General features: G+C 55.6%; 1 protein-coding gene across 1 annotated transcript in view; it reads right to left on the bottom strand.

Moving 5' to 3' along the window:
• The window catches only part of ELAVL1 (ELAV like RNA binding protein 1), a 36,792-nt gene extending 9,515 nt beyond the window's left edge, over positions 1 to 27,277 (bottom strand). Inside the window, exons 1-3 of the mRNA XM_045991989.1 lie at positions 27,152 to 27,277; positions 15,361 to 15,548; positions 5,289 to 5,392 (exon numbers count right to left, since the gene is read on the bottom strand). Coding sequence (XP_045847945.1) covers positions 5,289 to 5,392; positions 15,361 to 15,532 — 276 coding nt within the window. The 5' untranslated portion in view covers positions 15,533 to 15,548; positions 27,152 to 27,277. The remainder of the gene's footprint in view (positions 1 to 5,288; positions 5,393 to 15,360; positions 15,549 to 27,151) is intronic.
• Positions 27,278 to 27,312: the final 35 nt, after the last annotated feature.

The raw sequence follows: 27,312 nt of genomic DNA, 5'->3' as shown, positions 1-27,312 counted from the left end.
CACCTAGGCCGAGCGGCGAGCCGGACAGCGCCTAGCCTGGACTTTAGACCCCACGGCGAGGCACACATAGTCCAAGTCCTCAAAGCCAAGAGACTGAGGGCCCGCAGCTGGCAGCAGACAGGGCGACTGCTCAACCCCAGCTGTCTCTCCTCCCACCGCGGCCTCCCCGCTCTGACAGCGAGCAGGCGGGGACGGGACCCAGTGCTGCCTGTGAGGGGCCTGAAGGGCAGCGGCTCTGGAGGTGGGCGCCGCCCAGAGGGTGACACCCACCTCCCGAGGCAAACTTGCCAGTGGAGCCCAGAGGGCACCCAGGGCTGCTGGGGGAGCCCGCAGTCCAACACTCGAGTGTTCGATATTAAAAGACTCCACGCTTTTTGGGCTTTTGTTTTTGTGAAACTGAAAAAAGCCTGCAAGGAACTTCCGCGGCAGCATCCATAAAACGGCTCGTGTGCGCCCTGGAGCCCGGAGGCTTCCGCGGCCGGCCGGCCTTTGTGCTTTCCCAGCTCAGGGTTAGGGCCACGGCTGTGGCCGGCCAGGAGGAGAGATGGGACTGAGGTCACAGGGGAAGGAGCAACTGCGACAGGGCCCCTGTCTGCAAAGGGGAGGCCTGAAGGGAAAGGACTCGATCGCACCCAATGGAGTCAGAACCGAGTTAGGAGGCTGGGAGACGAGGTGGCGGCGGGAAGGGGGCTCCGGACTTCCAATTTGTGCCAAATCATGTCACAAAGCTGAGCAGGGTCACAAAGCTGAGCAGACTAGGAGCCTGAAACCATAACCCAGGAGCAGACACAACCTCTCAGGCGTCCCCGGGCAGCACGAGGCCACGGACAACAGGTGTCCTCCTACCACAACGCTCAGGCCTGCCGGGAGGGGCCGAGTGCGGCTCCTCACGGCAAGCACACACGTACCCCTTCACTCCTGTGCTTGCTGGCTCCGAACGCACGCCGTGCCCTAAGAGGGGACGACAGGCACAACGTTTGCCAGCAGAGCAGGAAGCAGTCCAGTGGGCGATGCAGAAGGAAAGAGAAACCGTGTGCGGTCAGAGCCCGGCTTCCCCCCGCAGAGCCGCCAAGGATCGCGGAGGCTGGACATCAGACGAGAGTGGAAGAGAAGTGGCCCTGACTGGAAGGACGCCCCAGGACATCAGGTCCCATCAGGGGCAGGTGGCCCCCAAGCAGTAGTGTTGCCCAAGCCGCACGTTCCCCGCCAGCTGCCCCGTGCTGGGTCCAGGCCCGACGCACCGTGGATAGGCCTACAGTACAGGAGCGCTGTGGGCACTCAGTGACGCGCCCAAGGCCTGGGGCAGACGTGGCATTGTCCCCTGAGATACAGGCCACCCTGGCGTGCAGGGACTTCCCCGGGACCCTTCTCCACAGAGGCGGCGTCTGGCCAGTCCGCTGGGGCTTGGTCACACTCCTCCACGGTCTCACACATCTGGGCCTAGACGTGGCGGGTCTGCGTCAACCAGCCTGCAGAACCGACCCCGCTTGAAGCCTCGCCAGCCAGCTGCCAGCTGCCCCATTTCACCAACGGCCCCAGGCAGAAGGGCTGAAGGGGGAAGGCAGGCCTGCCTGGGCGGGGCCCACAGGCAGTGCCTCCCAGAACCCTCCCGTCTGGTCCTCTGCAGATTGGTCTGCACGGGGCTGTAGCTGGGGGCCGCCTCGGCTTTCAGTGAAGGACATGGTGGGAAAGAGCATCCCCAGACCGAGAGCCTGGCACCGGCGAAGCGGCGCCGAGGCTGGTAGGGACCGTGACCATCGCTGATGAAGCGCTGGAGCGAAGATGCCAGTTACGGCCAAATGCCTTGGCACCTTCCAACAACGGGATCTTCAAGGCCCGTGACGACCACCGCAGCTTTCCTTCCCTTCAACCACTATCAAGTTCAGAGTCAGGGCAGCAGCCAAGGAGACTGCACCAGAGCACCTGGCAGCCGGCGGGCTCCACACACCGGATCCACCACCTCTTTCCTAAGCTCCTGGCATCACTGGCTGCTTCGCTCCAAGCAGGTCTTTTCCTGTCACATTGTCCAGAAACCTTCCTGGGGCTGAGCCACGTCCTCCACGTAGTCGTATGTCGCAGTCCCAGTCCCCAGCGCTGCAGAATGTGACCTCACTGGGAAAGAGGACGGTCACGGAGCTCATTCATAATGAAGTAACACCGGAGCAGGGTGGGCTGCAAATCCAGTAACTGTGTCCTTAGCAAAAAGGGGGAGAGTGGCCAGAGACGCCCCCCGGGAAAACGCCATGTGAAGGTGAAGGGAGACGTCCGGGTGAGGCTTCCGGGAGCCCAGCAACACCAGACATGGCCAGTGACCCCCAAGCCAGGGGAGAGCCCGGGACAGATTCTCCCTCACGGCCTCGGAAGGAACCAACCCGGCACACCTTGATCTCAGACCTATGGCCTCCGGGACCATGAAAACAAGTGTCAGCCGGGTGACGCCCCGAACCCCACAAACACCACCTCTGGTGCTGTGTTGCGGCAGCCCTGAGGACCTACTCCACTCCCTCGGGGCACCCGACTGGCCAGGGAGCCGCTCCACCCACGGCCAGTGCCCAGCCCCTTCCCCCCGGGGAACTTCCTCCCCAGCAGGCACCCCGATCTGATGAACTACGTATCTTACTTATATAACGGTGTATGATACCCGAAGAGGGCGGAACTTTCATGTTTGCTGTGGTATCGCCAGCACACCGCACGGTCACACGCGGACCGCAAGCAGGCAGGAGCAGTCGCTAAGCGAGGGCCCAAAAGCCGCTGCCGTTCCTGCTAGTGATGCCTACGTACGCCGCCGTCTCCTGCGCTCTGCTCGCAGCTCGTCAGTCATACTGTTCCGGGTCCCGGTGTTTACCTCCCGCGCTGGGCGGGGGAAGCGGCCTGGCAGTGGTGTTAAGTGCCCTGAGCCACAGTCCTGGTTTCAAACCCTGGCTTTGCCCCTCTCTACCTCTGTGACCTTGGGAGACCTGTCATTACTCAAAACGTCAGCTTCTTCAAGCCTAAATTGGGATCACCTCTCCCAGGCTGTGGTGAGGACAATGGAGACAAGGTACGGAAGAGCCGGGCCCACACTCACGGCGGTTGCCTGCGCTGCTGGCACAGGACACGGGGCACAGGGACACTCCTCACTCCCTACTTGGATCGAGGAATGATTTTTGAACCAAAGAGGATGGACTAAACGCTGCTGAGGTCCAGGGCACATCCAGGTGGGCCGCGGGGTGCAGAACGTCAGAGTCTTGGGGGCAGACGAGCCTTTGGAAAGATCCAGCTTTCGTGGTGAGAGTGGGGCTTCAACCTTGGGGAAAACCTGTAGTTCCCACAACGTGCCGGCCCTGAGTCTCCCCCAGCGCAGCCACCCTTGCCTTGTGCCCCACCGCAAGTGGCACACTTTGGCCCTTGCAGACGCCACTGCCTAGGTACCCCTTGTCCTCACCCTGGCCTTCCCTACCCCTAACTCCTGTCCCAGATCTCAACTCTGACTTTCCTGAGGGAACCTCTCTGGCTCCCCAAGCTGGGAGAAGGCCATCCCAGGTACAGTCACGCAGTGGTCTCGGACTTAACATCTTTGTTAACAAGCGCGCTATCTAGGGCAGCTGTAGGCCATGGAACCCAGCACCAGGCAGAGGACGTGGCCCCTTGAATGTACTGGTTGTATAACGATGAGTTTTCTGCACCCGAGTAACTGTCTGCTCTCCTGGCATCTGCAAAGATTTTCTAAATGTAGGAGAGAATTCCTAACAGACTGGGAGCTTTGGGCTGAGAATAAACAACCCGGAGCTGGCGGAGAGGAACCAGTCACCCGGTGCGTGGAGAGGCCGTGACATGTGGTTTCCTTCACCAGCCCCCACAGAGGAAGGCTGCTCTGGGAGCTAGCCATAGGAATGCACGAGTTGCGCTCCTGTCCTCAGGGAGCAAGCGACAGGCCCTACGTGCAGGCAGGCCCAGGAAGTTGGCCGAGGAGTGTTTTGTGGGGTTGGGGATGATTAAACCACGGAGCAATCCGTATCACGAACAGTTTAGCAGAAGCAACAGACCACCGCCCTCCAAACTGAATGTGTGCGGCCAACAGCCAGACTCCAAGACTTCCCTAGCAGGAGGGACACGGGCTCTCAAGGCCACCCCGAGGTTTGACATGGGAGGCCCACGCAGCAACCCTGGGAACCTTTATTAATTATACAAGCACCCCCATGGTCCTGATGCCCAGGGAAGCCTGAGAAGCCCAGCCATGGTACAGGTCCCAAGAGGGACCTTTCTGGGCACCCACATGATCAGCGATACGAGATGCTGGGCTAGCAGGTCCAAAGGCTCACACAGGGCAGTCTCATTCCGAGTGGCTTCCCGTCGAGGGAGGTAACGTAGGCAGACACGGTTCCTGCCAAGCTGCTGCAGGAAGCCAGGCCGGCGGACTGGCCTGGGGCAGTGCGAGGACCGGAGTTCTAAAGGAGGGCTCGGCAGGGAGTAAAGGTCGGGAACACATGAAATTAGTCCCAGACTGGGTCTGGAGCTGCCCAGAATCACAGGAGCCTGCAGACAGACACTTGGGGATGGGGAGGGGGAGGAGGCAGGGCTCCGGGCTGAGACAAGGAGGGGGTGGTAAGTGAGAGCAGCCTGAGAACACGAAGCCGTCCTGTGAGGCCTGGAAGACTTGCCAACTTGTCCCAGAAAGCTCCCGCAGCCCCCGAATGGGGAGTGACTGTGGTCCCGTCCTGCCGGAGGCCCCCCTGGCTGCGCTGCATAGCTCCCTGCTTTGCTCAAGCCACCAGTCCACGTGACGCCACCCCACAGAAGGTCCCCCACCCTGTACCTCTCCCACACGTGACTTTCAGATTTTCGGGTTATTTTCTGAACCTTTGTGTGCACGTGTTCTGACACCCAGCAGGGGTTCCATAAACACTGGCCGAGCAGGTGACGGACCCGGCTGTGATGGGGCAGGAAGGGAGACGTCGGCTGGGAGGGGATGCTGCACAAACGCTTGTCCGGCATGAGGACAGCACCGCCGGACCAGAGCAGGGGATGACTGCCCTCACCGAAGTGCCCTTCCTGGTGACAGTCCCTTTGCTCGTCGAGCTGAGGCGGCTGAGTGGCAGCAGCATGGGGTAGGGGACCGTCCCCGCCCAGCACGCACTGGACAGACACCACTCCAGCTCCGAGTAGATGCCCCCATAGAAGCAGGGCCCTGTGCAGCGGTCCCCTCAACAGCGATGATGAAGTAAATAAGGGGGAGATCCCTCATCTGGGGGAGGCAAGGGGAGGCCGCTCCCCCAGGCCGGGCCGAGGTGGCGACGGCCGCACTTTACCTTAATGGTCTTTGACTGGAGCCGCAGGCCATTCAGCGTGTTGATCGCTCTCTCCGCGTCCTTGGCGGTCACGTAGTTCACAAAGCCATAGCCGAGGCTGTGCCCTGTGTGGGAGAACACGTGCACAATGGTCAACAGCCGAGAGTCAGGGAGGGTGAACAGGGCGATGACCGACTGGGCTCAGGAGGAGGAGGTCGCCAAGAGCCACGGCCTCTGGGAAATGGGCTCAAGAGACCAGTGGTCACGATCTATACTGGCTTTTTATTACGCTTCTTGACAAACTTGCAAGCTTTCTACAATGAACAAATGTTACCTTTATTTAAAAAGAAGTACTATGTGGGGCGCTTGGGTGGCTCAGTCAGTTAAGTGTCCAACTCCTGATTTCCACTGTCATGATCTCAGGGTCATGAGATCGAGCCCCGCGTCAAGCCCCGCTTTGGGCTCTACGCTCAGCGCAGAGTCGGCTTGGGATTCTCTCCCTTTCCCTCTCCCTCTGCTTCTGCGCACACGTGCTCTCTCTCAAATAAATACATAAAATCTTGAAAATAAAAAAAGAAGAAACGCTGTTACTAATAGCTCCCCACGGAAGCTCTCACCAAGGCAATGACAACAATCAGTCTCGCTGGCTGCCCGCTGAGACGTGGGGACTCCAAGGGCGAGGAGAGAGGGCAGTCACAACTGGTAAGACAGGCAGGCAGGGAGGGCCGAATGGGGACCAGCTGTCTGTGTCCAGGGGTTTCTCCACAACTCCCCCCAGAGCGGGAAGGTTTGCTGGGCTCTGGCGCCACCCAGCGTCAGGTCCCACACTTCCCAATCCTACAGCTCAGCTTGGAGCAGACGCCAGGGAGCTGGAGGAGAAGCTGGAGTTGAGAGCAGTCCCAGGCCAGCCGTGTGCCTGGCGTCACAGCCCCGGCCAAGGCTCCAGGGCTGCCCTTGGCGGTGGCCCACAGTGGCGGCAGCCGCAGCTGAAGTCTGGCGGGGTGGGGTGGGGTGTGGTTTAGGGGGAGGAGGTACAGGATACTAAGAAAGACATCTAGGGTCACAGAGAGGTGTCCCCTCTCCTTGGTGAAACATTCAAGTGGCGACAGTGACCACCAATGGCATGCCACGGGAGGGTCTCAGCCTAAGAGGGGAGGGGCTATGGGTTCCCAGGAGGCCCCCAGAGAAGCAAAGGCTGTGGGTGGAGTAGGAGGAGCCTTGTCCTTTCCCTACAGGAGGGGCAGGCAGAGGCCCAGAGAAGAGAACCAACGCGCCTACCCTTACCCATCCACGTGCCATGCTAGGGGGCAGCCACTGAGTGCTGGGCACTGCTCTGGGCACAGAGTTAGAGCGGTGAGCCTCGCTCTCCTCCTCCAGGTGGTGGAAGGTGACAACAAGGAGGTAAACAACACCAGGCCTTCAGCCACATAACGCAGAATTCCTCGGGTGCCTGCTGAACTCAGGCCCTCTGGGAGGTAATGAGACGTGGAACCTAGCAGAGTCTAACCCAGTTTTGCCACTTTCCTCAAACAAACAAAGCCCCGACAAAACCCTTTACTTTTTAGATTTAAAGTTACAAAGATAATACAGAGTTCCTGAAGAGCCTACACCCCATTTCCCCTGGTGGTAACATCTTCCGCCAGAATGGGACATTTATTACAACTCAGGAACGAGGACTGATATGTGGCTGGCTAAGCACACTGGATTCCGATGGCCTTTGTTTTCCCCTAATGGCGCTTTCTGTCCCAGGAGGCCATTGAGGATCCCACAGGACAGGGCATGTAGCCATCAGATCTCCGTAGGCTGCTCTTGGCCAGGACGGCTTCTCGGACTTCCCTTGTTTTTGATGACCCTGAGCGTTCCAAGGAGGACACTGGTCAGGAATGTTGTGAAATCTCCCGCAGCTTGGGTCCATCAGATGTTTTTCCATGGTGAGGCTGGGCTGCTGCGTTTTGTGAGGAAGACACCGGAGTGAAGTGCCCTCCTGACACCCTACGGGCGGGCGTGCTGTCCCCGTAACTCACCATTGCTGCTGCTGCTGGCCCGGATCCCCTGGCCGAGGCCGTGGGTCTGCCAGGTTTCTCCACTGTCAAGTCCCCCCCCCCCACCCCGCCCCACGCTGCAGGCTGCGGAAGGCAGGCAGTGCGCAGCCCACACCAAAGGAGTGCCTTGGGGAGATGTACTCTCCCTCCTTCAGGGCAGAGTAGCTACAGAAACTGTCCGCAGTTCTGCATGTTTCTTTTTTAAAGAAACAAAACCCAAACCTCACCCTCCACACTTCTTTCCTTTTTCTTAAGATTTTATTTCTTATTAGAGAGAGAGAGAACAAGTAAATGACAGCAAGCAGTGGGTCCGGAAAGGGACAAGGAGACTCCTCACTGAGCTCGAAGCCCAATGCGGGACTTGACCTCACGACGCTGCGATCGTGACCTGAGCTGAAGTCAAGAGCCGGACACTTAACCAAGTGACCCCCACATGCGCCCCCACACCCAAACTTCGAACGAAACTCCACACGTCTGAGAGACTGCGCTCTGACCATGGGCAGTGAGGACCCCGGAGCCACAGGCCCACGGGGCTGGGGCCCATCTAGCAGGAGAGTCAGACTCCGAAGTTCAGAAAACACAGTAACGACTACGGTCGGCTCCAGGCTGGAACTTTAGGGCCCCTTGCCAACATTATTTGACTATAATGTCAAAGCTGAGAACGCAGAAGGTCTGTGGTATAGACTCCCGAACTGAACTACACGCTTGCTGGGATTTTTCCTCGTAAACATCTGCTCTCTGATCCCCGCTCTACCCATCTGTCACGGTGCCCAGGCCATGAAGCCCGCTGGCCCAGGCCCCAGAGGGTCTCCTCTGCCCCTCTGGTGTGCACAACCCGAGCTCGGGTCTTCCTGTATTTCTGCTCTTTCCACAAGGCCAATCCCAGTCCTGGGCCAACTGTCTCCTTCACTGGTGGCGCAGGTGGCCTAAGCCCTGCTTCGGAACACTAGACACGGATGAGGACTCGTGCCCAGGCCGCGCTCCTGGCTCAGCGGCAGGTGGCTCCTGGCAGCATACAAACGTGGGCGGTCACTGCAGAATGCCAGCCCTGCCCTCACCGGAGCCGCCACTCGCAGGTGCCCCTCCACGGACAGGTGCTCCTCCTCCAGGATGTGATGACAACAGCAAGTTTTCTTTCTCCCCAACGGTCCCTCCTCAAGCTCCCTGTCTTCTACCCATCCCATCGAGATGCCCCCCAAGGGTTCTGCCTCTGGCTCTTGTCTGTCATACATTCTTCCTGAGCGGCCTCCTTGAGCGCCACGTACCTGCACCTGCCAACGTCACCCAGGCAGTCACACACCGCCAGATGGCCACTGCCTCCTTTCCCAGGCTTGCCCTCCCTCCCCCTCAATGAGCCAAGTATTAACCGAGCACCTACTATGGGTCAGGACCCATGCCAGGCTGGCCAGGGCGTGCGACGATGATCATGAAGGACAGCTTGTGCCTCACTGAATGTGCCATTCCAGTGGGCAAGCTGGATGACAAACCAGCACGAAACCAATGAACAAAATTGCCACCAAGGTGCTACGAGGACAGTCCCCGCTGTGGTTGAGAGGGACTGATGGGACAGGGCCGGGGTCGACAGGGCAGCCAGGAATGCCCTCTGAGGAGCCGATGACTACAGTGAAACGCCGGATGGCTGCGGGCCAGCAGTCCAGACAGAAGAGCAGTGCCAAGTCGGTGAGGCAGAGGGGCCTTGGCGTGTTCCAGGAAATGGAAGGCGGCCAGCGCAGGTGAACAAACGAACTGGGGATGGCCCAGAGGTGGCTGCTGGGTGGAGTGGGGTCGGGCCGCCGGGCCCAGGAGCGAGACCAGGTGTGGACGCACAGGCTGGGGCAGCAGCAGGAGGATCCACCAAGGGGACCCGCAGATTGGCTGCTGGAGGAGGGAGCTCAGAGGAGGCCGAGTTTCCCTAAGTGCCAGGGAGTAGCTCCCCACCAGCATGCCCGGCCCGGGCCTTCCGGGGCCTGGAGCTGCGTGGGGTGGATCTCTGCACACCCCGTTCTGGGTCTGGCCCTGTCCTCTCGGAGTCTGTTCAACTCTGTGGCGGGCACCAGCGTGGGGTGGGAGGGCAGGCAGCCGAGGAATGAAGGGGAGCCCCTGGTTTGCACCCACATGAGGCCACGCACGGAAGTGCCAAGTCCCAGCCTCCACCCAGCTGCTGCCCATAGAGCAACCGTGTTCAACTCTGGCTGCTTGCTAGAATCACCAGGGCAGCTTCTAAAAACGATCACTGCCCGGGTCATAGCCTGAACCAATGACAGCAGTATGGGGGTGTGTGGAGTGGGAGGGGAGGTGGCATCAGTTTTCTGAAAGCTCCCCAGCGACTGCAATGAGGAGTTGAGCGCTGCTGCTGGAAGTGAATGAGGAGAGTGGGGCCCTCCAACAGCGCAGAAGCCTGCCGGTATGGCTCAGAGCAGGCGCCTGGGGGAAGGCCCTCATCTCCAAGCAGCCCCCACATTACTGCTTCTCTAACAGGGTCTATAAGCCATGCCGGGCAATGCACAGCCCTCAAGGCCTGCCTCGGCCTGAGATCCAAGATGTCAGGCGGGCAGACTTCCAATCTCCCTTCTGATGATTCTCTTGTCCCCTAGAGGCAGCGAGCCTGCCAGGATCCCGGCCAGGAAGGCGGGTCAGGGGCGGCCCCCTCTCATTCAGGGCGCTGGAAGACGAGCCCTGACGAAGGAAAGTCTGAGGTCTGGTGGGGGAACAGGGGTGCTCAGGGGCACTGCTCGGGCCAGGTATGGACCCTGCACAGGCCGCTGGGACTTAAGGAGAGCAGGACCTGCCTGGAGTCAGTGCTGGCAGGTGAGGGCAACCAGAAGCCCACGATGGGAGATCTGGAGGAGAGGGGAGCAGGTAGATGAGTGAGAGAGAGAGCACAGGTAGGGATGAAGCATGAATAAACTCAGGCTGAGGCTGAGGGGCGTCCTAGTGGCCAGCGCTCCCCCCCGGTTCACGCTGCCCCCAGCTCTCGCTCCCCACCCTGCAGGCAGAGCTCCACGTCTCTGACTTGCTCCCGCACCAGCACGGTAACCTCCAGGAAGGTTAAATCAGAAGTGCGGACACCCTGGCCTGGCTGATTCAGGGGGCCCGGGTGGGGCCTGGGACGTGAGTTTCTCTGTGGAGCGGCTGTGGGTCGGCGGCCAGCACTCCGAGAGCCGCTGCCTGGAGGAGACCCAGATTGCCTCTTTGCAAAGCACCGTCGGTGCCCTGCCCGGCGGCCTCACAACCACTGCTCTTCCAGTTCCAAATGCTGCCCTCTCTCTAGACAAGGTCAAAACCGAGAAATGATGCCCTGGCATCTCCTATTACACTCGCCGACCCGAGCAGCCAGACGCTATGTCTCTCAAATTGACCCCGGGGCCGGCGGCTGGGGGAGGGGAGCACCCTGTGGCCAAGGCCTCCCCTGTAGCGTGAGAGGGGAGGGAGGGTCAAATTCTGCCTTTAAATGTCTGTGGGGGCTCAAGGGAGGACTCCACAGGGGAGAGAGGCTGGGTCTTAATGGAGGCGGAGGGGTGACTGAATTAACAAGACAATAAATAAGACACAGCAAATGCTCCCAGAAGAAAGAAAACGGGCGAAGGACAAGAAGGGTATTTCGTAAAGGAAGAGTATGAACACCGGTAAAGACAGGAAACCAGATGACGTCATTGAAAAGAGAATGACTAACCCAGTCAGATGTCATTTTTCACTTAGGTTGGGCGAGATGAGAACCCCCCCCCCAGCCGTGGGGATGGTGGGGTGGGGCAGAGCGAGAGTAAACGGTGATGGGTTTGAGTGGGTACACGCTGTCCCCTCTACGGGCCCACCTCCGGGAAGACCTCCAGCGGCGATCATGGTGAGTGCAGACGTGCACCAGGGTGCCAGAGGTTTTCGTCAATACGCAACATGGTTCTATCCTGTCGTATACTCAGAACCGCCATACAGCAGGACCCCGAGGAACTGTTCTGGTGAGGTAGTTACGCTCAGTGACAGAAAAACATTCACAGGTACAGGAAGCAAAGGTTCTCACACGGCTTGGGTGGTGCAAGCCCATTTTTCTAAAAGAGCACACTCGCTCATGATCACAAATATGGAAAGAAACAGGTACGGAAGGACACGAACCACAAAGCTAACAGGATTTGGGGTAATTTAAACTTTTTTTTCTGTCTTGCCTCATGTTTTTCTAGAAGGAACAAAGGTCAGGCTGGCTTGGTGTGGACAGGCTTTCCTGTAGAGGGAACAGTATTCACAAAATCACAAGACCGTAAGAGCCAGGGCATGCTGGGAAATGACAAGCAGCTCAGTCGGGCCTGAGAGAAGGGGGAGTGGACAGCCGAGTGGCTGGGGAGGGGGAGGACAGGTCCCTGAGGAGACTTGAGAGCTGCAGGCGGGGTGTGGGCTTTGACAGGACAGTGCAGGAGGGCAGAGGCTGATTCCTGGGCCATATGGCATCTGCAGAGGACCGGACACCAGGCCAGAAAGCAGGGCAGGGCTGCACGGCAGGGCTAGCTAGAATTGTGGATGGACACGCAGCAATAAATGCATGTCCCCAACACAGGCGCTGGGGCCTGGCAGCCAGAAACACCCTGAATCTTGAGGCCAGCCCGTCAAACCTTCCCAGCATCCCAGCCACCATCCGGCCCTCACTCCTCCTGCTGCCCGTGACTGGCCAATGGCTCGCACTCGATACACACGTGCTGAGCGAATGAATGGCGCTGCCAATTAGCGTTTCCCCTTCACTAACGTACTCATTCACTCGTTCAACAGGCACTGATTGTGACCGCGTCTAAGGAGCTACTAGGGTCCCTGCCTCTGAAAACCATATGGACCTCCTGGACCAGTTCTAACTTCGTGCAGTGTGGAAACCCACCCGGCCATCCACGCAGGTGCTCTGGGAACCCAGATGAGGCGCATCTAGTGCGGACACGGCTGGGCCAGGAGAGGTGACCTGAAGCAAGCAGGGCCCGGGAACTGACAGGGACAGGGGCACAGGCAGACTCTTTAGATTCCTTTGCCGCAGTGAAGAGAACCTTCTGGAGGAAACATGGGTGGCTGGTTAGGAGGCCAGAATGCCAGCGCAGGCAGAAGACCACGTGGCCTCATCTGATCTGTGGCGGGTAGTGGGGCGGGGGAAGGGGCGGAAGGAAAGGGATGGAAACATCCAGAAGGAAGAGTGCCAGCCAGGGACACACATCAAAGGTCATGCTCAGATTTCTGACTGCAGTCACTGAGTGAACACTGGTGCCACCTGGTAAGATGCAGAAGCTGGGGAAAGGCTGAAGGGGAGGGGCTGAGGGGTCTGAAGGTCGGGAGAACATTCTTGCTGAGGCTACCGGAAAGCTGCAGGGGTGCATCCGCTCTCCCCAGGGGAAGCAGCAGCTTGGGAATAACCCTAAGGACTGTCTAAGTTAATGGCCAGGAAGGAGCTGTAAGAGGGAAAGGAAGGCCTCAGGGAGGGGAGAAAGCCAGGTAGTTGGTTCACAGAAGCCAAGGAGGAGGGGAAGCTTCCAGAAGGAAGAGAAGACAATCAACTGATGGCTCTGTGAATGGGAGGGGAGGGAGGACAAAAGCTAGAGCAGCGAGGAAGGATACTGGAGACACCTGGCAACGTCTAGGGGCACGTTTTTTTTAGTTGACATGACGTGGAAGATGCCACTGGCATCCAGCAAGTGGAAGGGATGCCGCTCCACATTCCGCAACGTAAGACGCAACCTCTGCCCCCAAGAATTGTCCAGTCCCAAGTGTCTCGAGTAGAGAGACACTGAGCTGGAGGGTCAGGGAACCTCAGCAAGGATTCTTTTAAAGAGAACAGACACACTCATGTGTGTCTGAACGCTGGAGAGGCGATCGCAAAGAGACCCAGGCAAGCAGGTGCTCGCCTAGCTTGAGGTTCCCAGGACGTGGACAGGAGCAAGGGTGGAGACACTGTTATTTTCCCAGCGAGGTGGGAGGCAATCACCGGCCCAGGGTAAAGGGTGCAGACTCGGTTGCTGGGGGGGGGGGGGGGGCGGCTGGGGATGCCTGCGTTGTGGGCTGAGCTCTGCTGGGAAGGGCCTTTGAGAGGGCACCCATCTGCCTGAATGCAAGACTCTCTCCAGGGTGGGCTTCATTAGCCCAGCTAGGAGGGAGCACCTGGATGAACATTTCCCTGCCTGGGCTTTCACCAGAGCAGCCTGACAGAGGACAGAGGGGCCGCGCAGCTGGCGAGGTTTCCGCACACCAGCGGCAGGAGGAGAGAAGTGGACGCAGCGCGCCTCTCCTGAAGGTAGGCTGTTTTCAATGTAAGGAACTGCTAGCAAGACGCAGGGCTGAGATCCGAGCCTGCGACCACAGACTCCACAGCTCTCCCTACGTTACACTTATCTTGCCCGAAGAGGAGGAAAAGCTTATCTCTGAACTGAACTAATTTCCAAATTACACTTTGTTGCCTTTACCCCATTCCCGAAACCAGTTCTCTCCGGACTGATCTTGCCAAATCTAGGTGTTGCTATCATCAGAGCTCACATTCCTTTGAAACCACAACAAGTGAACAAAGAGTCAGGTACCGTGAGAATGCTGGCAAAACTGGACTGTAATGTCCAGGAATATCCACGGGGCTAAAAATTCCTTTCCGTCAGAACATTAGAGGAGAAAGGCAAGACTTGTTAGTAGCATAGGAGAATTTTAAAATGCCTCTGAACAAGGACTTTTATGCAGATGCTCTCCCAAAACAGGAGAAAGATAATGGCTTCTAGAACATTCTAACACTGTTAAAATTTGTGTAATAATTATCTACAATTCCTGGTTAGAAGATGTTTATTAAATCACAGACTCAGAATTGGAAGAGTCCTTAAAAAACTGCTGAAGTCAGTGCCCCCTCTGATGAACTAATTCCCTACACAGTAGTCAGCCGGCCTCGACAGGACCCAGCCCAGAGACCGGCAACTTCAGGTTCCTGGCAAAAGCCGAGAATCGATGAAGTAAGACGATGGGTACATAGGGCTTAATGTATTACTTTCATGCAGATCAGAATACAAGATATTATCTTATTTCCATAATGCAGTTTTTCTTGTGTTTTGTTTAACTTTTAAATTAGTTTTCAGTGCAGAGAACCATAGTCTCACATCCCAGGGTGGCAGCCAGAGCCCTCTTTGGTGGGTGGCAGTGGTGTGGGGTTGTCTGCCCATTCCTCAGCTCACAGGAACAGGGAGGAAGAAGGATGACGGAAGAGGATGGGGCAGGGGTGGGGGAGAATAAGGGTAGAAAGAAAGGGAGGAGGAGACAGGAGGAGGAGGAGGAGGACAGCTCCTTAAAGCAATGTTCCTCCATAGGGACAGAAGGAAGGAGGTGCTTCATAGCACCTGATCTTTCCATGTTTTCCTCCCTGAAACCATACTCTCGGGTCGAGGCTGCGCCATAAGGACAGCCTTCCCAGGTGTCTGCAAACCCTTATGAGGCAGGTAAGCACTAGGACGTAGGAGCCACCATGCCCACTTTAGGTGTGGGGACACTGAGGCTTAAAGGTCGCAGGCGGAGGCAGTGGAGAACAGGGCTCTCAGCCGGCATCCAACCAGACGGCCTGCCTGTTGATCCACGGGGAGCCCCGCTCTCACCCCCCAAGAGTTCAAGCTCCGCGTGTTTCAGATGTCCCAGCTGAAGCAGCACAGGGATACTCCATGTTCTGCCACGGGCCTGACCGCGCACGGGGACCCAGGAAGACAGGGAAGGGCCTGCCTGGACCAGAGGCCCTTCCACGCACGGGAACGAGCCAGGCCGGGCTGTCACGCATGTTCTCTGCTCCCTTCCAGCGGTCAGAGCCGTCCCCATTTCTGGTGTCCCCTCGTCTTCCCACCCTCCCACCATCTCACTTTGTACATGCTCTGTCTCATGAGGAGCTTTTCCTTTTTTGGAAACCGATGTCCAATCTGCCACCAGGGCGGTGGCAAATACAGTCTGAGATAACAACGGAACCTGACAACCGTCGTCGCAGGGCTGTGGCTCCTCTGCCCTGAGGAACCGCGGGCACAGAAGCCGGTGCTTAGTGGGGCCCCCCCAGTCCCCCCTACGAGCCCTCTCGGTTTCTTTACCTGCTACTTTATCCCGAATGAGTTTTGCAGACTCGACTTCCCCGATACTGCTGAACAGACTCCGCAGCTCATCCTGGGTCATGTTCTGAGGGAGGTAGTTGACAATTAAATTCGTTCTCCCGATATCATCCCTGCAGTCTTCGGCCATGTGGTCTTCATAACCATTAGACATTGTATTTTTTAAAAATCTGCGGAGGGGGGAGAAAAACCAAGTAAATTCCACACGTCCATACTGCAGAACATTAAGGCAAAACGAAAGACTGGCACTTAGGGTTTTTTCTTTTCAACGCTGCAAGTTCAACTTCACATAAAAACCCGCACGTGGAGGTTTACGGCGGCTTTATTCATAACTGCCCCCGTGGCTGGAAGCAGCCGGCATGCCCTTCAGTAGGCGAAGGAAAAAACAAACTGCAATTGTCGCGGCCTGCACACAATGGAGCGTTATTCGGTGACAGGAGGAAATGAGCTCGGGAGCCAGAGACTGGGGGAGGCCTTAACTGTGTGTCGTTAAGTCTGAAAGGCGACACATCGGGCGACCCCAGTTGTAGGACATCGTGGAAGAGATGAAACCCTAGAGCCAGTAAGAAGACCAGTGGCTGTCAGGGCTCAGAAGGAAGGGCGGGAGGCACAGAGGGGCGCAGAGGACTCAGCGTGGTGCGGCTATCGGGGTCATCCTGTCATGGTGCATACAGGTTAGCACGTATCTGGGCAAGACCCACCGAAGGTACGACACGGAGACTGAACCCGAAGGCAAACTAAGCGCTTAAGCTGATCCATATCCACACCGGCTCGCGGATTCTAGCAAAATACTACACCGACACACGACGTCCCTGAGAGGGCAGACTCTGACCGACACCCGCCCTGTACTTCCTTCGCAGTCTTTCTGTAAACCTGAAACTGCTCTAAAGCAACAGCCGTCTCTACTTACTAGGGCGCTTCAAAAACAAACGGGGGCGCCTGGCCGGCTCAGTCAGTGGAGTGTGTGACTCTGGATCTCAGGGTCCTGAGTTTAGGCCCCACGCTGGGTGCAGAGCTGACTTAAAAAACAAAACAAAACACCGACAACCAATTCCAGCACCAACATTCAAGCTCCTGTGAAAAGCATTTGGGTTGTCTTGAGAGCTTTCCGAAGCTTCCCGATTGCCTTCTCGCATCTCTGCGCGCACCACAGTGCAGCTGGGTACTGAGGAGGCCGTGATGTGCACCTGAGCACCCCGACTCCGGCGCCCCGTCTCTATCCTCAGGCAGGGAGACAATGGTTCCCTGCATCCCTCTATTCCAAAGGCCATGGCGACTGGTGAAGAGGTCAGGGTTTCTCTACCAGTTGAAGGAACGTGGTCTTCAAAGCTTGCAGGCTCTGGAATGCCCTTAGCCGTCCGCAGAGGTTTTCTCTCTCAGTGGCAAACACCACCGCACAGCGACGGCTTCAAGGAGAGTCCGGATCAACGCAGCCGAGAGCATCGGGACCGCTCTTCTGAAAGCACAGCTCGCGCTGGGCTTGCTCACAAGTCCTGCCGCGCCGGCCACATCATCTAAGATGTCCCGCGTCCCTGCCTCTAAATATGCAGGCACTCACTCCCATGGGGCTGAAGTGTCATCACCGGAAAAAGGCCCCGCGGCCCACCAGCCGGGAGGTCTCGGGGTCAGCCCATCCCTTTCTCCGGATCCCTCTGCCCAGCCCTGCTTTTATGCTTGAAAACCCAGTGCCCGCTGTCAGGAGCACTCAGCCTTCTGTAAAAATAGCCTTGCCAGTGGTTATATAAAAACCTGAACACAGCTCCCACCTCCCCCCTGAGTCAGCACCGAGAGAGGGCTTAGGTGTGGTTTTGGGTTTGGGTTTTTCTTCCCCTGCTGGAAACAGGTGGGACTTCTCTACCTTCCTGCCTCCTGATTTGGACTATACACAACGTGCGAGGTTAGTGTACTCTCCCAGTATTTCTTTTATTTACTTGAAAATGTTCTATGCTCCCTGTTCTTTATAAAACAGGTTAGCAACTAAAGCTTAAAAGAAAATACTGGCAAGTCAGACTTCCTAAGATTAAGAAGTTCTGTGCGGCAGGAGGCACCACACACAGACAAGCAGCGGACTTGCGAGAAAATGCTCGCTACCTACTACATTATTTAGGCCAGCAGTTCTTGGCGTGGGTGATTCGGCCCCCCAGGGGACACCGGGCCGTGTCTGGAGACACGACTGCGCGTAGTGAAGTGCCACCGGAATCTAGTGGGGAGAGGCCGGCGGTGCCACAAGGCCCCGGATGGCCCCCACAACCAAGAACTGTCCAGCCCCCAATGTCAACACTTCCAACGCTTAGACCACTTGATTCCGAGCATCTCCAAACTCACCAGAAAGACGACACATCCTTAACAGAGAAGGGACAAAGGATATGAGCCCCAACTAATAGATGCCAGCAATCAAACGCTAATAAACCAAGAGCCCGAACTCACAAATAATGAGGAAAAGGTGAAGTCAAAAGAGATGCCACCTTCTGTCGGTCAGAAACAAGACCGCCCAGGATGGACAAAATCTGGCGTCGTAGAGAAGGATAAGGACGGATACCCTGGTACGCCGCTGACACAAGCGTGAAACGCTACAGCCCTTCTGGAGGATGCCCTTGAGTTTCACACCAATGCCAGCCCCTCCTGCGGAACCGTCGGATCCGTTCTCCAGAAATAACCACGCACGTGCGGGGAAGTATGTGTGAGGACCCCACGACCCCATAGCAGGTACAAGTGAATTGCTGGATATAATGGAAATACGAATTAAATAAACACCAATTTTCAGGAGAAAGCATGTGACCACCTGCATTAATGGGCTTAATCATGAGAAACTCCACAGATCTGTTAACGCATTTGCAGCCGTGAGGCTTTCAGACAGATCATCAGCTCGAACACAAACACACACATTGGCTGAAGCCTGAACCCAAGTGCAGGGGTTAACTCTGAAAAATTAAAATGCACATTTGCTCGAAATGTGATTCAAACATTTCTCTTCTCCCTTCCTTTGTTTTTCTTCATCCCTCCCTCTCCTCACCTTTGTTCTGAGTTAGGGACCTACTCTCCCGTCTTCTCCTTCCCTCTGCTTTCACGGATGATGAACTGAGCAATAATGACCCCATTCTCATTATTCAGAGTGGGGTGTCTTGCATGCCCGGTAAAAAGATGACTTTCTTAAACAGTGGATGGCCCACCACCTGTTTGTATAAATAAAGTTTTATTGGCACACCGCTATTCTCATTTGTTTATGTATTGTCTGTGGCTGCTTTTGCACTAGTGACAGAGTTGAGTAGTTGTGACAGAGACCAGATGGCCCAAAAAGCTGAAAATATTTACCATCTGGCTCTTCACAGAAAAAGTGTGACGACCTCTGTTCTAAAATGTAAAAAAGGAAATTTTCTAAGAGAAAATCTTTATGACACGGGGTGAGGCAAAGATTTCCGAGATACCACACCAAAAGCACAATCCAGTTTTAAAAATTGACGAACTGGGGGCGCCTGGGTGGCTCAGTGGTTTAAGCCGCTGCCTTCGGCTCAGGTCATGATCTCAGGGTCCTGGGATCAAGTCCCACATCGGGCTCTCTGCTCAGAAGGGAGCCTGCTTCCCTCTCACTCTCTCTGACTACCTCTCTGCCTACTTATGATCTCTCTCTGTCAAATAAATAAATAAAATCTTTAAAAAAAAAAAAATTGACGAACTGGATACCATCACAATGTAAAACTTTTGCTCTGCAAAGCTTACAGGCCACATAGAGAAAGAAAATATTTGCAAATCACACATCTGAAAAAGGACTTGCATTCTGAACATATTTTAACTCTCAAAACTTAGTAAGAAGACAACCTAATTTTAAAGATGCCAAAAGATGCAAACAAACAACGCACCAAAAAAGATATAGGGATGACAAACAGGCACATGAAAAGACGCTCAACATTATTAGTTATTATGGAAGTGCAGATTAAAACTACATTAAGATACCGTTACCCATCTGGAATGAGAATCAAGACAACGCCACCCATTTAGAACTGTTAAACCAAAATAAAACAAAAGCAGGCAGACGACAACAGAACAGACGTTATCAAGGATATGGAGAAACCAGAATTTTCATGCATAGCTGGTAGAAATGTAAAAATGTTAAAGTTGCTTTATTTTTTAATTTTTTTAAAATTTTATTTACTCAACAGAGCACAAGCAGGGAGAATGGCAGGGAGAGGGAGAAGCAGACTCCCCACAGAGCAGGGAGGCACCCAACGTGGGACTCGATCCCAGGACCCCGGGATCACGACCCGAGCGGAAGGCAGTCGCCCAACCAAGCCACCCAGGTGTCCCTTAAAGTCGTTTTAGAAGACGTCAGGGCAGTTTCTGAAACATACGCTTTCCAAGACTCAGCAATTCTATACTAGTAATCATACAAGAGAAATGCAAAGCGACGTTCGTACAAAAACCCACACGCAAGTGTTCACAGCAGCTTTACTCAGTCACGCCCCAAACGGCAGCAGTCCAGATGCCCTTGGAGCCATCAGCGGCCAGACGAGGGAAGGCCACGCAACGGAGCTCTGCTCCCAGTAAGGAAAGCTACCATCCACGCAGCTTGAATCAGTCTCAAATACACTCTGCAGAGTGGAAGGAACCCGACTCCGAGGTTGTGTAGTGTAAGGGCACTTCCTGGCAGAAGGAGAACTGCAGGGATGGACCAGCGGTGGCCAGGGGCAGGGAGCAAGCGGGGTGCTGAGAACGCTGGGGGAGCACAAGAGAGCACTTCTGTTCTTGGGGACTGTACCTCCCATGTCTTGATGGCAGAGGTAGTAACACGACTTCACGCATTTGTCAAAACTCAAAGAACCCTACACCAGGATTTCAAGTGAACTTGAAAACAAATTTTAAAAGATTTAAAAAGTGAGCCTTACTCCACAGCATGCGGGGTCCTTCCGATGCCCCCATAAGGCTGAGCAGCCTCTGCGGACCCAGTTCTTAGGTCAACTGCCCACGACGGAGAAACCCAAACCCCAAACAGAGCGTGGCTTCTCAAGGCTGCAGGGCCGCGCCGCCCTCTCTGTGTTCCTCCCCCTGACCTTTCCAAATCCACGTCCCTAATCCCTGGCCAAGCCAACTTCTGTCAAGCACCAACCACAGCTGGGCCTTTGTCTCTCCCTGACAATCAGTGACTTCCAAGTTGCAGCCACTTCTGGCCGCCCCTTGGCTTGTCAGGCGGTCTCCTCTTGCTCGGGGGCTCTCCAGGGAGACGTCTCCAGGTCAGCACATTCAGAGGCCCCTGTCCATGGCGGCCCTGCCCACTGAGGCTCAGGGGCTTCAGTACTGTGCTCACGGTCAGGGTCAGCCATGGCACGGTTCACAGTGGCAGCACGGGGCCTCCAACTGTCACTACAGAGCAGTCCCCCACTTCGCAACGTGGCCCTTTGCTCCAGCTTCTTCCCTAGAGGGCGGCAGACCTCCCTATCTCCGTGCCTCTGTTCCGGCTGCTCCGTTTACAGAGACTGTCTGCTCTCTCCATCACCTCCTCACTCATCTGTGAAACATCCCCCTGGACAATAGGTTGCTCCAGTTCCCTGAGCCCACACGCCATTTAGCCCAAAACTTTACAGATGCACGAATCATTCTAACTCCTAATTATTTGCTTTGCACCCACATCGTTGGTGAAAGTCTGGAGGGCCGGTGGGGTCGGAGATGGACAGACACCAGGTCTCAGAGTCACCTGGGAATCATGTATATTTGCCACTTCATGTTAAAGGGCAGCTGAAAATTGTACTAACAGTCTTAATATATTCAGTACCTTACTTTTTTTTTTTTTTAAAGATTTACTTACCTATTTTAGAATGAAAATGTAAGAGCAAACGGGCGAGAGGCAGAAGGGGCGGGAGAGGGACAAGCAGACTCCACGCTGAGCATGGATCCCAACAGGGGGCTCGACCCCACGACCGCGAGGTCACAACCTGAGCTGAAACCCAGAGTCAGATGCTCAACCAACTGAGACACCCAGATGCCCAGTACCTTACTTTTACTTACTTACCCGTCCCATCCCACAGAATCAAACTCCACTGTAGAGGGCAAACAGGGAAACTTAGTTTAGCAAAGCAATTCCTGCTGAGTTGGAAACATTTCCAGTAACTGCGTGTACCAGGGAGAAACCCTGTTTGGATGATCTCTGAGGGTTTTCAGCCCCACTGCACTATTTTCAACAATCCTGGCTGTCTGTGAGACTTCAGCAATGCCGTTCCCATCAGTAGTATTACCACTATGCACATAGGGAAGAGAGATGTGTATAAAGGACGCGAAAACTTACACAGGTAATATACACGTAAAGCACCAAGACTAGTTCCCATTAGGCACCCCTGAGAATCTGTCTCATTTGATATTCACAGAGCAGCCTTGCTGAACTACTCAAGCCAGAGCAAAACTAGAACAGTCAAATATATCCTCAGGCTCAACCTTGACACTTCACACATCACATGATAGGGCTTGGACTCAATTATTTCTAAGGTCCCTTCCAGATGTAAAATTCTGAGTTCTCCAAGGTAAAAGACTCAGAAATGTCAGGTCACCCAGGAAACACTCGAGGGTGCCAGAGAGAAAGTGAATGTACCACCCGACCCAGTTATAACTGCTATGCGAGGCGAGGGCTTAAGTGAACACGGCACGTACTTCCTTACTCGCCCCTTCCCGCAGCCCCCGGCACAGAGAGCCGCCAGACCCGGCCAGCCCCGGCTACGTCACAGCAATTCCATACCCACCAGGCTGAAAAGCTTCGGGCAGAAGCACATCAGGGGCAGCCAGTGTCTGGCCCAGGCCGAGTGCTACGCGGGCTTGCGGGGACATGACTGGCTCCACAGCCCTGTGAAAGAGTTCTCTCGCTCCTTCCTGGCTGGTCAAGGGCACTCCAGGGCTCTTTCAGAGAACCGCAGAGCAACATGGCACGGCAAACTCCCGGGCTGCGGAGTCTGATAGACCTGCGCCCCAACACTACCCTACTGCTGATCAGCTGAACGACTGTGGGTAAGGCATTTCCTTTCCTGGAGCCTCAGTCTCCTCGTCTGTGAAATGGGGAGGGTACCACCTGCTTCGCAGTGCCCAAAACAGCTCCTGACACTTGGCAAGTGGCCACTTCACCCACCTCCAGGTCCACGAAGGAACGCTTTGACTCTTTGCCCTGGAACCCTGGAAATGATCCAAACTGCTGATGCCAATTCTAATGGGCCTGAACTCCATGGGAGTCACAGGGAGTCACACCAGACAAGGCTCACCACTCCAGCCTCACGTGTGTGGGACACCTTGTTGCTGTCTACGCTCACTCACCATCAACTGCACACACCGGCTTGGATGGGTCATCTGGCCTCTCACTCTGCCCGCCAGAGACATAAACCTCATTCCAGCCCTGTCCCCTTCCTCCGAGTTCACTTACAAAACCGAGGGCAACGTAGGCCTCCCTGACCTCCCAGTCTCCAACTGCAGGCACCCTCAAGTCCTCTCCTCCTGTCCTTGTCCCCCTCTTCAAGCCTCTTCTTCCCCTGAGTTACTTCCCCTGGTGGCAGGACACATTTGTCCCCCAAGTCACCTCTCTCCCTCCCCCATACCTAAGTAGGCACTAAAATCTGCCAGTTGCACATCGGCAATGTATCTCCTTCTCCCCCATCTCGCTGCCACTATTCTGGTTTGGGTCCCTTTATCTCTAACCTAGACAGAGTCCCAAATGGTCTCCCTGCCACGTGGTTATTTCAAATCCAGTCTCTCCAAAGCCAACCAGGCCTTTTCCCTCCAAATCACTCCTCTGCCTTCTGTTTCCCCCTCTGTGAATCCTTCCTCCATTAGAGATGTCTCTTTGGTGGGTGGATGGATCCAGTCACTCCCGAGCCCCCTTCTGGCCCTCCCTCCCCCAAGTAAACACCAGTGCCAACCACATGCCAGGCACGCAGCAAGGTACTGGGTATATGAGATAAAGGAACAGTCCCAGTCCCGGCCGTCCTGTTCAGGCCACTACCAGGCCACCTTGTACCACAAAGGCATCCTGACCAGCCCATCCATCCTTAAGTCTCCCCCACAAAAACAAACTTCCAAGATCACCTGTCGTCTGTATCCAGAAACCCTCTACCACCTGACCCTGACATACTTTTCGAGACTTATCTCCAAGTTCACCCTCTCAACCCTCTCTGCCTGCCCAAACCAGTCCACTCAGGCTTCCGGACCACTTTGTCTCTCCTCTCTTACTCACCCCAGGCCACTGGCTGCACCTTAAAAACTCCTGCCCATGCCTCTTTGATCACAACGACCGGTATGGGCACCAGCTCTTTCATCAAACACAGAAACCCAGCACCAGACAATCCTTTCTTTGAACACTCGCGAAGCCGTCACCACCCGCCGCTTACGCTTTTGCCACTTCATATCTACACAGGTCTCTTCCCCCCAACTCAGGCTGGAAGTTACTCAAAGAGGCAGTTTCTTCCCCTTCTCCCTATTCTCCATGACAATGGACAAGCAGTCACGTTTCATGCTTTCAACCTACAGAAGTGTGACCACCGACTTGGCCAAAACACAGAGAGGCCCTGGGTAAAGTGAAACCAACAGTGATCATGAAAGTGAGTCCCAGCATGTATGGACATGGACAATGCCTTCTGTCCCTTCTCCGCCTCACAGCATACCCCCTGCACGCTTTCCTGTGTCCGCATTTCAAACTGCTCCTTCTCTTGCCTTTCCTGTTCCTCTTACTGACCACCAGCCTTCTACCGGTCCCTCAGGCGGAGACCCAGAGTCACCCACTGGTGTCCTCTCTTGCTCACTCACATCCCACATGCAAATACCCCCAGAGTCCTGTGTCTCTTACCCCCCAACCATGTCTCAAACCCATCCCCCTTTCCCTACCGCTACAGCTCTGGGTCACAACCGCAGCTCTTCCGACACAGAGCAAAGCGATCATCTTCTAACTGGTTTGCTGGCCTGCAGCACCGTCCCCCTCCAGCTCTGCTCTAACTCCTGTGCGCAGATCTGACTCCTTCACTTCCTGGACTAAAATCACCCCTGGCCTGGCCTACAGGACAACACCCTCTGCACACCAGTCACAGGAGTCCTCTTGCCACGACGTACTTCGCTTTGCTTGCCCGTGAAGGATCAGACCCCAAATGGGTCCCGGAACAAACCAAGTTTGTTGGCAGTTCCCACTGCCATGCTTTCGCATATGCTCTTCCTGTATCCTGCAAAGCTGTTCCCTGTGGTCTGTGCCTGGCGAACCCGCACCTCCCCCCACATTGCTTGGCCTCCTCCAGGAAGCATTATGTGATTTCTTTCGCCTACCCAGCCTAGGTGAACAGTCTCCTTTTCTGCGTTTACACATCAGCCGGTGCATAACCCTCACCGCACGTGTGGTTAAATCTGCCCACACTGTAATCGCCACGGCCTCTGAGAGCCTAGCAGCGGGGCAGGGAGGGTTGGTTAAAGGAGGGAAGCAAAACTCACTTCCCTTCTGTAGGCTGCTTTGCTCTGGTCTTCCCCTGACTTACAGACTCCGGCCGGCCTCGCCGCTTCACTATTGCCACCTAGGGGCGAAAGGCGGCAACTGCACTTTCCTCACCATTCAGCATGTAATTTGGCTCAATTGAATGGGATGGGAACACAGGCGAGGGAACGGTTAGTCGATTCCAGGGCGGGTCAAGGGAGAGTGGCAATCAGAGGAGGCTTCCAATGGTGAGCGAGCTCTGAGCAGGGTCTTGCAGCCTGAGGAAAGCATCTCTAGGTGGAGAACTGGGAAGTTCTAGGCCGTGGGGACAAGGGGCAGAGAGGATGGAGTTTCAGGTCCAAGTGCAAGTGAATGTAAAAGGGAGGGAGGGTTAGAAGATGCAAGACCTGAGATCCCAAACTTTTAAGTCACCTAAAGAAGGGAAAAGAATTAAAATTCATTCCACACAGAAAACTTTTAATCAGGAGTGATGATCAGATCTGCATTTTTAAAAAGACAACTTTTGCTGGAGTATGAAAGGATAGAGATGGGAAGCAGAGAGTGAGAGAAGCAATAAAGCAAGCAGCGAAGAGAATTTTCCTAATTCTCTCGTTTTTCCACTTGCTGCACCATGACCTCAGACTCAGCACATCCAAAGCGAACTCTGGCTCCTCCAAAACCGGTGCTTCAACAGAAACATTATTTATTTCCACATTTTGAGATGTTTGTATATCTCAGCCTCTTTGTAGACCCTGAAGTCACAAAATTGTGTAACAGATCCCAGCACAAAGCTTCGCACACAGAAGACGGTGAATGAAAACTGAATGGAATTCCTCTCGGGATTCCCTGGACACTTGTGACCGTAAGAGCGATAAAATCTCATGGTTAAGAGTAAGGATTTTGAGTCAGAGGGCCTGAGTTCAAATCCCGCCTTGGCCACCTTATGGTGTGAGACTGGTCATAACAAGTGACCCATCTAAGCCTTGGTTTGTTTGTCCTGAAGATGGAAGTTACAACAGCACCTATCTCAAAGGCTGGAGATAAAGATCTGTAAAGGAACAAGCCTGTAGTAAATCCTCACTAAATACTGGTGATTATTTATGACATTATCTATTCAGTGCTTACCATGCTCAGGCCATTGCTAGGGGCTTCCCACACCCTTAAATCTGCAAGGCAATTTTTCCATTCCATTTTACAGATAAGAAAACTAAGGCTGCCACAGTTGAATTTGTACAAGTTCTTGGGAGCCTTGGATCCCGATGTATCAGAGATGAGGCCGGAAGAACTTTTAGTAAAAGATCCTTTAGTTCAGTGGGTGCTTCTCCTATGTTCGTGATACTTTTGACAATACCTGAAGACATTTCTGATCTTCACAACTGGGGGCGGGGGTGGGGGGGGAGGGAGGAAAGGAAAGAGATCCTGCGGGCATCTAGTGGGATGCTACTCAACATCCCACAATATACAGGACATCCTCCCCACCCCACCCCCACCGCCACCCAGCGTGATCAGACCCAAAATGTCAGTAGTGACCAGGTTGTACGACCATCTTTCCCATTTCCCCACTTCTGGACCACTGACCATACAGATCCTACATGAATACTTTTGGTAAGGGGGGGCGCTCTGTCCCTCCCGGGGCAGCGCATGCAAAAGTTCTTCTCCACCTGCCTGCACACAGTAGGTATCAGAACCCATTTTAATAAGCCTAGCAGCAGAAGAGACCGGAAAAGGAAGAGCATCCATCCCCCATTGTTCAACTGCATGCAGGTTGTGTTTTCAACACACACACACATATTTTACAAATCCCAACGTCCCACGCCCCAAAAACAGCTTTGTTAGAGATGGCGTTCAAAAAATACATATTTTTCTAGGACTCCCATACATTCGGAAAGGTATGCACACTTCTAAAAGGACCTCAGATCGACCGCGGTTCTCTGACAACGACTACAAAAGAATCTGTAGGATTTCCCCGGGGAGCGAGCCCGTGGGCCGTGACCTCTGCGCGCCGGAGGCGCTCACCCCACTCCCTCGCCTCTGGCTTCGCTCTCCCGCCCCCGGCTCCTCGGCTCCCAGGACTGCTGGGGCCCCGGCCGCGGAGCCCGGCCGCCAGGCGCGTGCCCACGCCGTGGTCCCCCCTCGCCCGCCCCTCGCGGCGGCCGAGGAATCCGGCCCGGGGCCTGACGCCGGCGCCCACACCGGCCGGCCCCCGCCCGCCCGCCGCGGCCCGCGCGCGTCCCCTCCCGGCCCGGTGCGGCCTGGGCCTCGGCCGGTGCAGGCCCGCGGGCGCCCGCGGCCCGGCCAGGCGAGCTCAGGCCTGCCGCGGCCTACCCCGTCGGGTGCCGCCGAAGGCCCCCACCTCACCTGGACGCGGGCGGGCGGGCCCGGGGCTGCTCCGGGGCGGGCGGGCGGCGGCGGCGCGGCGCTAACGGCTCCGCTCGGCCTCGGTAGCGGCGGCGGCGGCAGCGGCGACGGCGACGGCGGCGGCGGCTCCTCCTCAGCGCGCACGACCCGCTCCGGCCCGC

This window comes from Meles meles, chromosome 20 (genome assembly GCF_922984935.1).
Source record: "Meles meles chromosome 20, mMelMel3.1 paternal haplotype, whole genome shotgun sequence".
Lineage (NCBI taxonomy): Eukaryota > Metazoa > Chordata > Mammalia > Carnivora > Mustelidae > Meles > Meles meles.
The sequence above is the reverse complement of the archived record's forward strand: the minus strand, read 5'-3'. Positions and strand labels throughout refer to the sequence as shown.